We start from the raw sequence: 13,748 nt of genomic DNA, 5'->3' as shown, positions 1-13,748 counted from the left end.
CAGCTGACGTCATCAAAGCAGTCCTGTAGCATGGAGGCTGATTGGTCGGACCAACAGTGGATGGTTTTAACAATGGGCACCTTTTGTTTCAGCTTTTGTCTGTACCTCGCTATCAGCAAGATGGAAATGATCCGATTTTCCAAGCGGCGGGCGAAGGAGCACTTTATAAGCATTGCGGAAGGGAGAGTAGCAGTAGTTGAGTATGTTACCTCCCCATGTGCTCACCTGGATGTGTTGACAAAACTTCAGAGAGACTTTAGTCAGCGACGTTCTATTAAAGTCACCAGCGACGCTGAAGGCAGCCTCCAGGTACGCAGTCTCCAGGGTGCTGATGATCTCGTACAGTTCCTTGACAGCCAGTAAGTGAGGAGATTTTATCACCAATCTGTACTAGCTGTGGTCTCCTAACGAGGAAGTTGAAGTTCTAGTTGCAGAGAAAGTCACAAAGGCCCAGGTTTAGACAATTGGTGATTATTTGGCTTCCCCCGCCCCCACCCTTTCTTTCCCGTCTTGATGAAAGGTCTCGGCCAGAAAGATTGAGTGTTTATTCCCATCCACGGCTGCTTCCTGACTTGCTGAGTTCCTCCAGCATTTTGTGTGTGTTACTCATGTTACGAGAATACACATAAAATTAAGATGTTTGCTGGCCTGGGCTAGCATCAGTGGCATCAGCAGTTGGTCTGCCACCTGCCCTCAGGGGAAGGAGAGATAAGGAACAATGGAGCAGCGTCTGGAGATGTGTAATGAAGGGATGTGGGAGGGAGAGCTGTCTGGAGCGGCTCCCCCCTTTGAACCCTGAACTGTTTGAAGTGATGGACAGGCGATACCCCAGCAGGGGGATAAAAAGGGACAGGTTCGCTAAGACAGACACACACGCCACCCGAGGTAACGAGACCCTGGAAGCGGTACGCTTCTCACGAGTGGGTGAGAAGTACCAGACAACGACCAGGGTGGAAAGGTACGATCAGCGGGAACCCGGTGTGTGTCCGCCCTTGCCTGGGTGCCGGGTTCACTGCAGAGGATCGACCGCATCTGGAGGAGGGGTCACAGTCGGTGACCTCAGGTGACATCACCAAGGACCCGCCCAAAAGCTGTTTGTGAGCCATCTCGCTGGTCTGTGAGTGAAGCTGTGCTGAATGATGAGTTGTTCCTATTCTATGTCTCTCTTCCCCACCTTGTCCATCGCCATGGCAACGATTACTGCGAACTGAACTACAAACTGGACTGAACTTTGAGTCATTTTGAAATTGGTCATTTACCCCTAGACAACGATAGAGCTTGATTGATGCTGTTATCTTAATTCTGTGCACATGTGTGGTTATCATTGTTGAATTGTTGCATTTATTATCCTTTCGATTACTGTGTTGCTTGTTTCTTTAATAAAACTTTCTTAGTTCTAGTACTCCAGACTCCAACTGAGTGATCCATTTCTGCTGGTTTGGCAACCCAGTTACGGGGTACGTAACATAAGTGGGGTGCTCGTCCGCGATTTTGAACGCTAAATTTGGGACGGAGTAAATTGATTGGGTTAAAATTCCCGAAAGAAAGAAAAGACAAACAGCAGAAATGGAGGTTGAGGAATTTATAAAGGCGCCGACCTTGGAGACATTAGAGGATGCCAGGAAATCGGAATTGATAGCTGTGGCAAAACGGGTGAATCTTGCTAAGGTGAAGTCGACAATGAGGAGAGAGGAGATACACAGAGCTATTGTAGAGCACTATGTATCTAAAGGTGTGTTTCCCCAAGGTGAGCTGGGGGAGGTGTCTATTGAAAAACCTGCTGGAGACGCGGTACAGGTACAGCTTGAAAAACTGAGACTCGAGCACGAGTTCCGGGTACGGCAGTTAGAACACGAAGAGAAGCAGTTAGAAAGGCAGGAGAGAGAGTTAGAAAGGCGGGAGAAAGAGAGAGAGTTAGAAAGGCAGGAGAAAGAGAGAGAGTTAGAAAGGCAGGAGAAAGAGAGAGAGTTAGAAAGGCGGGAGAGAGAGAAAGAGTTAGAAAGGCGGGAGAGAGAGAAAGAGGTAGAAAGGCAAGAGAGAGAAAGACAGTTGGAGAGAGAAGAGAGAGAGAGGGACAGGCAGTTGGAGAGAGAGGAGAAACAGAGGGAAAGGGAATTTGAGCTGGAGAAGTTAAAGATAAGGGCCGAGCAGGGGCTCGTGCCGAACCAAGGTGGAGGGTTCCGGGCGACCCAGGAGGTTAGGCTGGTTCCCCCTTTTGACGATACCGATGTGGATCGGTACTTTCTCCACTTCGAAAAAGTAGCTATAAGTCAGGACTGGCCGAGGGATAAGTGGGTTGTTTTACTTCAGAGTGTACTGAAAGGGAAAGCCCAACAAGCTTACTCCGCTTTATCCGCGGAAGATGCCCAGAAGTATGAGGTGGTGAAGGAGGCCATCCTCGGGATTTATGAGTTGGTCCTGGAGGCATACCGGCAGAGGTTCCGGAATGCGAGGAAGCGGTGGGACCGCACGTATTTGGAGTTTGCTCGCGAGATGCAAACATATTGTGAGCGTTGGTGCGCCTCGAAAGGGGTAGAGGGGGATTATGACAGACTGCTGCAGCTGATTCTGATTGAGCAGTTTAAAGGTTGTGTCCCTGAGGGTATGAGACCCTACCTCGATGAGAAAGAGGCAGCCACGTTAGCCGCAACTGCTAAGTTAGCGGATGAGTATGCGTTGACGCATAAAATGAAGGTTGCCCCGAGTAAAGGCTACCAGAAGGGTAGTCAGGACGGCGGGGAGAGTCCGCCGGAAAAGTCAGAAAGTAAGCCGGGGACTAGTGAAAAGGATAAGGTAGACCGGGAGCAGTCTGGTCGGAAGTCTCCTGGGGTTGTCTGTTATAATTGTGGGAAAGTCGGACACTTTGCGTCCAGGTGCTTTGCCCCAAGGAAGGAGACGGGGAAAGGAAAAGCGGAAATTTTGAATGGCTGTATCGAGCTGTTAAGCGAACCGCTAGGGAAGGACAGGTCTGAAAAAGTCCAGGAAGGGCGCGAGAGGTTTATCTCGGCCAGACTGGTGTCAGTGAAGGAGAGGTTAAAACCAGTTCCAGTGCGGATCTGGAGAGACACGGGAGCGTGTCAGTCACTAATACTGAAGAGTGTATTAGAGTTTAGCTCAGAGACCCAGACTGGGGAGGTAGAGGTCAAAGGTGTTGGGGAAGGGACAGAGTCGGTCCCTTTGCACCAGATACATTTACAGAGCAACCTGGTCTCTGGACTAGTCACGATCGGGGTGAGGTCCGAATTACCGATAAAAGACGTGGAAGTCTTGCTCGGTAATGACATCGCCGGAGGAATCGTGTTCCCAGTCGTGAGATTGACGGGTCAGCCTGCCAGCACGGAGGCCCCGCCCGCGATGGTGAATTTGGCTGAAACATTTCTGCCAACCTTGTATGAGACAGGGTGTAGTGAGATAAGAGGTAGTGAGGGAGCTGGGACGGACGTAGCAGTAGCCAGGAAAGAATTTGTGCAGACGCAGGAGCGAGGCGAGGGGCTGATGGGTTTTGCAGAGACAGCTCTCTCTGACACAGCCTTGACAAGGGAACTAGTAGGCTATTGTGCGGATGAGGAAGTGCTAAGGAAGAAAGGGAAATCAAGGACAGTATCCGCAGATGAGGAGTGGGGGGTGGTGCAAAAGAGTTATGGGGATGAGGTTTTTAACATGGCCCACGAGGTACCCCCCGGTGGACATTTTGCGGTGCTGGAGGAAACAGTTGGTGGAATCATGAAAGAGATTTACCGGCTGCCCAGGGGGAAGAATGTTATTGATCATGACCGACGCGAACTGAGACGGTCACCGGCTTTTGATATGCTAACAAACCTAGTCGGTGTTAGCGTGGAAATCAATGAAGCTAGGGGCCCCTTGATAAGAGGAAAAAACCATTTTGAAAAGATTAGGATGGGATCGGTCAGATGGGAGAAGGCTATTGTTTTGGCCAGGTCTACTGATAAGGTCTCTCCCTTAATCCCCGAAGGAGTAATTAAACGACTCGCACCCATGTGTTTGATTGTCCCGAGGAAATGCAAAGAACTGGGACGTTGGGTTATGTCTGTTACAATAGGGCAGCCAAGTAAACAACACCCATATTTTTCGAGTAATTCAGTGACTAAAGGGCTGATGAACACAGAGGTGTGTATTGGCAATTTAACACGGCTGTCTGAAGCCAGTTTGATAGTGAACCTTGAAAAAAATGAATTCGGCCACACGAGAGTCACTTACCTGGGAATTGTGGTGACACAGGGGCAGCTGGCAGTGATGCAAGCTACAGTGCAGGCTATCGCTGACCTCCCAACCCCGACAGACAAGAGGGCCCTCAGAAGGCTCTTGGAGATGGTGGGGTACTGCAGGAAGTTTTGCAATAACTCTGCGGTCAATACCCGTCCCCCTCCTACTAAGCCCTTGCGAGAGAAAACTGAGTCGGAATGGGACGACCCTTGTTGTTGTGGTCCGGGACAAAACCAAATGAGAGGTTACATTGGTCGCAATTCATCAGTGTTTTTGGCCACTATGAAGTTTGCTGAGTTGGAGCCTGGTCTAAGGGATTATTAATAACACGTGTAAAAGGAACAGAAAATGTGATGACTGTCTGTCAAGGTGTTGACAGCTTCAAATTCTCTGTATTAGCTAAATAACTGTTAAAGATGTATATTGTGTATGTATCAGATAATGTAGTCATGTTTGTCATTTTTACCTCCCGGTAAAAATCCTTAAAGGGGGGAAGTGTTACGAGAATACACATAAAATTAAGATGTTTGCTGGCCTGGGCTAGCATCAGTGGCATCAGCAGTTGGTCTGCCACCTGCCCTCAGGGGAAGGAGAGATAAGGAACAATGGAGCAGCGTCTGGAGATGTGTAATGAAGGGATGTGGGAGGGAGAGCTGTCTGGAGCGGCTCCCCCCTTTGAACCCTGAACTGTTTGAAGTGATGGACAGGCGATACCCCAGCAGGGGGATAAAAAGGGACAGGTTCGCTAAGACAGACACACACGCCACCCGAGGTAACGAGACCCTGGAAGCGGTACGCTTCTCACGAGTGGGTGAGAAGTACCAGACAACGACCAGGGTGGAAAGGTACGATCAGCGGGAACCCGGTGTGTGTCCGCCCTTGCCTGGGTGCCGGGTTCACTGCAGAGGATCGACCGCATCTGGAGGAGGGGTCACAGTCGGTGACCTCAGGTGACATCACCAAGGACCCGCCCAAAAGCTGTTTGTGAGCCATCTCGCTGGTCTGTGAGCCATCTCGCTGGTCTGTGAGTGAAGCTGTGCTGAATGATGAGTTGTTCCTATTCTATGTCTCTCTTCCCCACCTTGTCCATCGCCATGGCAACGATTACTGCGAACTGAACTACAAACTGGACTGAACTTTGAGTCATTTTGAAATTGGTCATTTACCCCTAGACAACGATAGAGCTTGATTGATGCTGTTATCTTAATTCTGTGCACATGTGTGGTTATCATTGTTGAATTGTTGCATTTATTATCCTTTCGATTACTGTGTTGCTTGTTTCTTTAATAAAACTTTCTTAGTTCTAGTACTCCAGACTCCAACTGAGTGATCCATTTCTGCTGGTTTGGCAACCCAGTTACGGGGTACGTAACACTCAATACTGGGGAGATGATAGCACTGAATGCCGAGCTGTAATCAATAAACAGCAGTCTGATGTATGCTTTGCTAATGTCTATTATGCTTTGCTGTACACTAGATGAACATTAATGCACTTAGACCCAGATTATTTTAACAACTTGCATTTCCAGAGACACAGTGATATCTCGAAACATTGACAAAATAGCCACTGACAGAGGAAAAAGGGGTATGACATGATATGGATTAATGGGAAGTATGCAAAGACAGGCAAAAGGCAATTTTACTTGAGACGGCAGCGAGGAAGATCAATATGCTTGGGGAAAGAGGTTCATATAGTAGGTTGATGGAATAAAAGTATAGCTTCTTTATAGCAACAGAAATATAGTTTGAGAGACCATAAATATAGTCAAAAGAGAAAGCAGAGTAGAGGGTTTTCAAAAATCAAGTTACTACCCACATATTGTTTACAGGAATAAGGTCTCTTTCTCAATCTTCTAAAATACAACAGGGTAGCTAATAATTAATCTAACAGACCAAGTTAATAAATAAATTGAGAAAGAGCTATTACAGTATCTTATGTACTTACTTTACAAGGAATCTGGCAAGGTTTTATACCAAACAATGGAGCAACACAGAGCCATTGCTCACAGCATTATTTTGTTCCTCCTCCCACCCCGTCAAGCTGAAATGTAACTGGGTTCCCTTTCGCCAACATCTCAATGTGGACACAACCAAAGGGCTTTCCTTCCACAGAATGGACTCCAGGTACATTATATTCAACTGGTACCCTCAATTCAATGTAATCTCTGTCAGTGCACATTCATTCTTGCCTGTACCCTTAGACTTTTAATTTTCTCCATACCATTGTCTATTTAAGCTTCTCATCATTGTCCACTGCTCATAGAGTTTCAATCCTCGTTGAAAATACTTCTCTATAATTTCTTTCTCAGTGCTTATATTGCCATGAACAATATCTGCAATATTTAGAATTCAATAAGTATATTTTTCCTTTCTTTTGTCTATTTGTTGGGCTGTTGAATAGCTCCACAACTCTATGCAATTTCTATGCAGTTTTCCAGAGACCTGTTTCCCACAGAGAAGCCATTCCTGCAGGCTAGATTCCACAAAGCATCTGACCTCTGTCCTTCAAAGCTGGTAATATCTGTTAAAGAGATTCACCCCTCCAGGCTATGTGTGAAGAAATAGTTCTAGTCAACAGTTTTATTTCCAGGTGGGTTGCAATATGCTTGCAAGACACCTAACCCATTCAAAATCAAGTTTACTATCACTGGCATGTTGTGAAATGTGTTGTTTTGGCAGCAATACTTCAAAAAACATAGTAATTAAAAAATATAAATTACTATTTATATACTAAATAACTAGAGAGGGGAAAAAGTGAGGTAGTGTTCGTAGATTCAGTGTCCATTCAGAAATCTGATGGAGGGGAAGAAGCTGTTCCTGAAACATTGGGTATGAGCCTCATGCTCCTCTAACTCCTCCTCGATGGTAGCAATGAGAAGAGAGCATGTCCTGGGTGATGGGGGTACTTAAAAACGGACACTGCCATTTTGAGGCATCGCCTTTTGAAAGTGTCCTGAATGCTTGGGAGTCGAGTGCCCATGATGGAGTTGACTGAGTTTACAACTTTCTGCAGCTCTTTCCAATCCTGTGCAATGATCCCTCCATACCAGATTGTGTTGCAACAAAGTTACAATGCTCTCCACAGTTCATCTGTAAAAAACTGAGAGTGTGTTTGCTGACACACAAATTCCCCTCAAACTCTTAATGAAATATAGCCACTGTCATGCCTTCTCTGTAAATGCATCAGTATGTTGAAGGTGACACCCAGGAACTGGAAACTGCTCACCCTTTCCACTGCTGCTCCCTCAGTGAGGACTGGTGTGTGTTCCCTCGACTTCCCCCTTCCTAGGGAAGTGCACAATCAATCCCTTGATCTTACTGATGTTGAGTGCAGTTATTGCTGCAACACCACTCAACCAACTGATTTATCACAATCCTGCACGCCTCTTCCTCACCATCTGAAATTCTGATGATAGCTGTGTCGTCAGCAAGTTGGCATTTGAGCTGTATCTAGCAACACGGTCATGGGTGTAGAGAGAGCAGTGCAGTGGGCCAAACACACATCCTCAAGGTGCACCAATGTTTATCGTCAGCGAGGAGGAGATGTTATTTCCAATCTGCACAGGCTGTAGACTCCTGGCAAGGAAGTCAAAGATCCAGTTTCCGAGGGAGGTACATAGGTAGGCCCAGGTTTCGGAGGGTATGATTCTGTTGAACGCTGAGCTGTGTAAATAAACAGCAGTCTGACATAGATAATACTACTGTCCAGGTGATACAAGGTCGGGCGGAGAGCCAGTGAGGTTATATCTGCTGCAGAGTTACTGTGACAACAGGCAAATTGCAATGGGTCCAGATTTAGGCAGGAGCTGCTTCTAACCATGACCAATCTCTCAAAGCACTTCAACACAATAAGTGTGAGTGTCACTGAGCCAAATTCATTGAGGCAGTTCACCCTGCTCTTCTCGGGTACTGGTATGATTGTCACCCTTTTGAAGCAGGTGGGAACCTCTGACTGCAGCAGTGACAGACCGAAGATGTCCTTGAACACTCCCACCAGTTGGTTGGCACAGGTTTTCATAGCCCTACCAGGTACACCAAATGGGCCTCTTGAAAGATGTTCTGACATTGGCCTCCAGGATCACAGGGCCACCAGATGCTACTGGGTTTTGCAGAGGTATAGTTTTATTCAACTCGTGCATAAAAGGTGGTGAGCTCCACTGGGAATGAAGCATCATAGCTATTCATGACGTCAGGTTTCGCTTTGTAGGAAGTAATGGCCTGCAAACCCTGCCAGTGAAATTATTTTTCCACTGTCAAAATAGCCTTCCATTGGTCATACCTGGACTCTTTGTGTAATTCTGGATCAAAGGTCTTAAATGCTACAGATCTATCCCTCAGCAAACTACGAATCTCCTGGTTCATCCACGGCTTTTGGTTTGGGTATGTCCTGTATTTCCCAGGATCCTTGCACCATGGTTCACCTGCAACTTTCATCTGTTCTGGTTTACCTACAATAGTTGTCCAAATACAAGTCGCAACCTCTTTCTTCCACTGCTTCTGTTCTTTGGTCAGGTTTCTTACCTGAAAATCTGGCAGCTGAGAAATTTTTGTTTGTTCTGTTGTCTTCTATCCCAGCTGAATCACACAACTTGTGGTCTTTCTGAAAATATTCATGTTATCGTATTTGGAAAGTGTTCCAATGCTCAGTACTCGAGTTCAGGAACGGCATCTGAATTTCATAGTTTCATCATCAAGCACTTGATGGAATACATGCACATCTCTCTCAATCCCTCAAAGATGTTGAACAGCCGGTAAATAAATGAAAGAACTTGTGTTTCTGTTGTATGCTTATTCCAAGATCTAGAGATTTAGAATCATCATCATAGAATCTCACAGTAAAAAAAAACAGGCCCCCGGCCCACATACCAATCACTACACCCACAGCAACAAACAATCATCTGTAAGAACCCAGTGAGTCGAGTAGCAGCCACGATGGGAAAAGAACTGCCAACATTTCAGGTGAAAATGATGCACCAAGACCCACATATTAATTCCATATACCTGCATTAAGACCAGGACCTATTTTTGACTTGGCAAATCAAGTGTCTGTCTGGGTGCATCTTAAATGAATATCTGCCTCCACCACCTCCTCATGCTGAGTATTCCAGATTCCAACGACACTCTCCAATCCTCTCAAAGCCTTCTCCCTCTGACCCGAAACCTATTACTTCTAGATTTCTGGGAGCTTCAGCACCAGACAATGAAGCTTCAATGAGAGGATGGCTAGCCATTATTAAAGTGGTGCCAAACAATTACAACGGGAAGCAGAAATGGGGAAGGAATCCCAAGGAGGGAGCCTCCGGTTGCTCCATCGGTGATGGATGGAAGTGGAGAAGGAATGGTTGGAGCAGACTCAAACAGAGCGGGAGAGGATCAGGGAGAAACAGTCACTGTGTGGATGGAGGTGCGGCTCTCCTGAGGAGCTGTGATGGAGGTTGGTGGCTGTGGAACAGCCACTGACTGCAACAACCTCCCACAAACATCATTTAACGTTCAGAGATTTAAAAAGGCTTCACAGATGAACAGGGCTGTCAGGCTGGATATTTACACCAAAGTGTCACGGAGTTTCTGTCATAAACACAGGAGATTCGTAGGTGCTGGAATTTCTTAACCAACGCACACACATCGCTGGCGGAACTCAGCAAGAAGGGCAACTCAGTCTCCTCAAGAAATAGAGACAGCTCTGACCCTTCTTGCAGACAGCCTCAGTGTTCTTAGACCAGTCCAGTTTATTGTCAACTCGTATCCCTAAGTATCTGTAATCCTCCACCATGTCCATACTGACCCCCTGGATGGAAACAGGGGTCACCGGTACCTTAGTTCTCCTCAGGTCTACCACCAGCTCCTTAGTCTTTTTCACATTAAGCTGCAGATAATTCTGCTCACACCATGTGACAAACTGTTCCTGAATCTGGCACTGTGGGATGTAATGCTCCTGTACCCCCATTCTGATGGCAGCAGTGGCCTAGATGGAGGAGGCCCTTGACGATGGATGCTGCTTTCTTGAGGCAGTACACCTTGTAGATGTCCTCAATGGTGGGGATGAACTAAGCTGTATCCACCACTTTTTGGAGGCTTTCCTATTCTTGGGCAATGGTGTTTCTACGCCAAGCAGCGATGAAACCAGTCAGGATATTCTCCACCCTGCATCTACAGAAGTTTGTCGAAGTTTTAGATAACATACTGAATAGGTGCAAATTTCTAAGAAAGTAGAGGCACTGCCCTCCTTTCTTTGAAATGGCATTTATGTGCTGGTTCCAGGACAGATCCTCTGATACGATAACACCCAGGAATTTAAGGTTACTATGCTCTCCAACTCCAATCCTTTAATGAGCTCCTAATAAGGAATCGATTAAGAGAGGACAATGGACCACTGACAGAAAGGGAAGGAGGAGAGGGACCAAAGGGGTCATTTATTGTATCTGGTGCTCCCAGTGAGACCTGATGGAGACTGGGGGACTGCTTTGCAAGCAACTCTGTTCTGTCTGCAGCAAAAGGCAGGATTGTCCAGTTATTTAGCTGCCCCCTTCTCTTTTTCCATTTCCCATTCTGACTATCCCTCACCCCTTCTCATTTGCACATTACCTTACCCTGGTTCCCCTTTTCCTTCTCCTTCTTCCATGGTCCACTACAGTCATAGTCATACTTTATTGATCCGAGGGAAATTGGTTTTCGTTACAGTTCCACCATAAGTAGTTAAATAGTAATAAAACCATAAATAATTAAATAGTAATATGTAAATTATGCCAGGAAATAAGTCCAGGACTAGCCTATTGGCTCAGGGTGTCTGACCCTCCAAGGGAGGAGTTGTAAAGTTTGATGGCCACAGGCAGGAATGACTTCCTATGACGCTCTGTGTTGCATCTCGGTGGAGTGAGTCTCTGGCTGAATGTATTCCTGTGCCCAACCAGTGCATTATGTAGTGGATGGGAGACATTGTCCAAGATGGCATGCAACTTGGACAGCATCCTCTTTTCAGACACCACCGTGAGAGAGTCCAGTTCCATCCCCACAACATCACTGGCCTTACGAATGAGTTTGTTGTTTCTGTTGGTGTCTGTTACTCTCAGCCTGCTGCCCCAGCACACAACAGAAAACATGATTGCACTGGCTACCACAGACTCGTAGAACATCCTCAGCATCGTCCGACAGATGTTAAAGGACCTCAGTCTCTTCAGGAAATAGAGACGGCTCTGACCCTTCTTGTAGACAGCCTCAGTGTTCTTTGACCAGTCCAATTTATTGTCAATTCGTAACCCAGGTATTTGTAATTCTCCACCATGTCCACACTGACCCCCGGATGGAAACAGGGGTCACCGGAGCCTTAGCCCTCCTCAGGTCTACCACCAGCTCCTTAGTCTTTTTCACATTAAGCTGCAGATAATTCTGTTCACACCATGTGACAAAGTTTCCTACCGTAGCCCCGTACTCAGCCTCCATCTCCCTTGCTGATGCATCCAACTATGGCAGAGTCATCCGAAAACTTCTGAAGATGACAAGACTCTGTGCAGTAGTTGAAGTCCGAGGTGTAAATGGTGAAGAGAAAGGGAGACAAGGCAGTCCCCTGTGGAGCCCCAGTGCTGCTGATCACACTGTCGGACACACAGTGTTGCAAGCACACGTACTGTGGTCTGCCAGTCAGGTAATCAAGAATCCACGACACCAGGAAAGCATCCACCTGCATCACTGTCGGCTTCTCCCCCAGCAGAGCAGGGCGGATGGTGTTGAATGCACTGGAGAAGTCAAAAAACATGACCCTCACAGTGCTCGCTGGCTTGTCCAGGTGGGCATAGACACGGTTCAGCAGGTAGACAATGGCATCCTTAACTCCTAGTTGGGGCTGGTAGGTGAACTGGAGGGGATCTAAGTGTGGCCTGACCATAGGCCGAAGCAGCTCCAGAATAAGTCTCTCCAGGGTCTTCATGATGTGGGAGGTCAATGCCACCGGTCTGTAGTCATTGAGGCCGCTGGGGCATGGCGTCTTCGACACAGGGACGAGGCAGGACGTCTTCCACAGCACAGGAACCCTCTGGAGACTCAGGCTCAGGTTGAAGACATGGCCAAGTACTCCACATAGCTGAGGGGTACAGGCTTTGAGCACCCTGGTACTGACACCATCCGGGCCTGCAGCCTTGCTTGGGTTGAGACGTTTCAGCTGTCTTCTCACCTGTTCAGCTGTGAAGCCCACCGTAGTGGTTTTGTGTGGGGAAGGGGTATGGTCATGAGAGCAGGGTGGGGGACTGTGAGGAGGGGTTGGAGGGGAGAGTGGAATATGTGTTGGTTGGGGGGCTGACAACAGATGACTCATGTGGGGGATAGGCAGGGGCCACAAAGTCAAAACTGTTAAAGAACAGGTTAAGTTCATTGGCCCTGTCCACACTGCCTTCAGCTCCTCTGTTGCTAATTTGCCGGAACCCAGTGATGGTCCTCATCCCACTCCAGACCTCTCTCATGTTGATCTGCTGGAGTTTCCACTCCATCCTTCTATCCTCTATCTGACTCCTTCTTCTTCAACCCTTTACTTCTTCCACCTATTTCCTCCCTGTTTATTACTTCACAGTCCCCCATTCGACCTACCCACCCTCCTTCTCCCTCACCTTGTTTCACTTATCACACGCCAGTTTATACTCCTTCCCATTCCCACCGCCCTGCCCCCCCCCCCAGTCACTTATTCTGGCTTCTGCCCTTTTCCTTCCCAGCCCAAATGAAGGGTCTCAGCCCGCAACGTCAACTATTTGTTCCCTTCCATAGATGCTACCTGACCTGCCGAATTCCTTCATCATTGTGAGGAAGAGGAGAGCCATCCGCAGTACCACCGATGCGGCAGAGAGGGCCTCAAGATGGCTGTGGCTCAAAAGAGGGGAGCCATGGAGTCATAAGTAGCTAGCCATCTGGACACAAGCTGGGGTCTGATCAGCCCCGGCTGGGTCACCTGGAGGAGTTTGTATGATGTTGAAAGACCCGAAACACCCGATGATTCCAGGAACATCACTGAAGATGTGTCCAGAAGCATCAGCAGATGTATGTACACAGCAGTGTGGCAGTTTCGACCCGACGGTAGGGCAGCACGAACGGGAAAACTCAACATTGCCGCCGCGACAAAACCTCAATGAAGTATAGAAAGATCATTCACTTACACTTCCATCATGCCCGGGCGCCGCAGACAAACGCCCCCCACGGCCGCCTCTCCCTGAATATCCGTTCCGCCCTGCAGACAGACTCGCAAAGCGTGGCTGTAAAATCCAGGGCTCCAGCATCCCCCTCCGCTATTTCACATTTTCATTGGGGTGGGAAGTTACTACCACCTTCTTCCTGAATTGAAATTAAATTGAATTAAAGTGCAGCAAAAGAATCATTACAGTCATTCTTCATGTGTGAGACCGCTGAGCAGTCAATCACGTTTCACGCTCAATAACTCCACTCAACAATTTAAAAAAACTCTAGCTATCATTTTTGGCCACCTGTAGAAATTGTTTTAATTGAAGGGTCTCGGCCCGAAATGTCGACTGTTTATTCCTCTCCAC

The 13,748-nt window shown here is 47.5% G+C and overlaps 1 protein-coding gene across 1 annotated transcript in view; it reads right to left on the bottom strand.

Moving 5' to 3' along the window:
- Positions 1-13,425, bottom strand: part of crcp (calcitonin gene-related peptide-receptor component protein) — an 87,995-nt gene extending 74,570 nt beyond the window's left edge. The window contains exon 1 of the mRNA XM_063031235.1: positions 13,362-13,425. Within this exon, the coding sequence (XP_062887305.1) occupies positions 13,362-13,372 (11 nt within the window). The 5' untranslated portion in view covers positions 13,373-13,425. The remainder of the gene's footprint in view (positions 1-13,361) is intronic.
- Between the last annotated feature and the right edge of the window lie 323 nt (positions 13,426-13,748).

The sequence above is a fragment of the Mobula hypostoma genome, chromosome 23 (genome assembly GCF_963921235.1).
Source record: "Mobula hypostoma chromosome 23, sMobHyp1.1, whole genome shotgun sequence".
NCBI lineage: Eukaryota > Metazoa > Chordata > Chondrichthyes > Myliobatiformes > Myliobatidae > Mobula > Mobula hypostoma.
The sequence above is the reverse complement of the archived record's forward strand: the minus strand, read 5'-3'. Positions and strand labels throughout refer to the sequence as shown.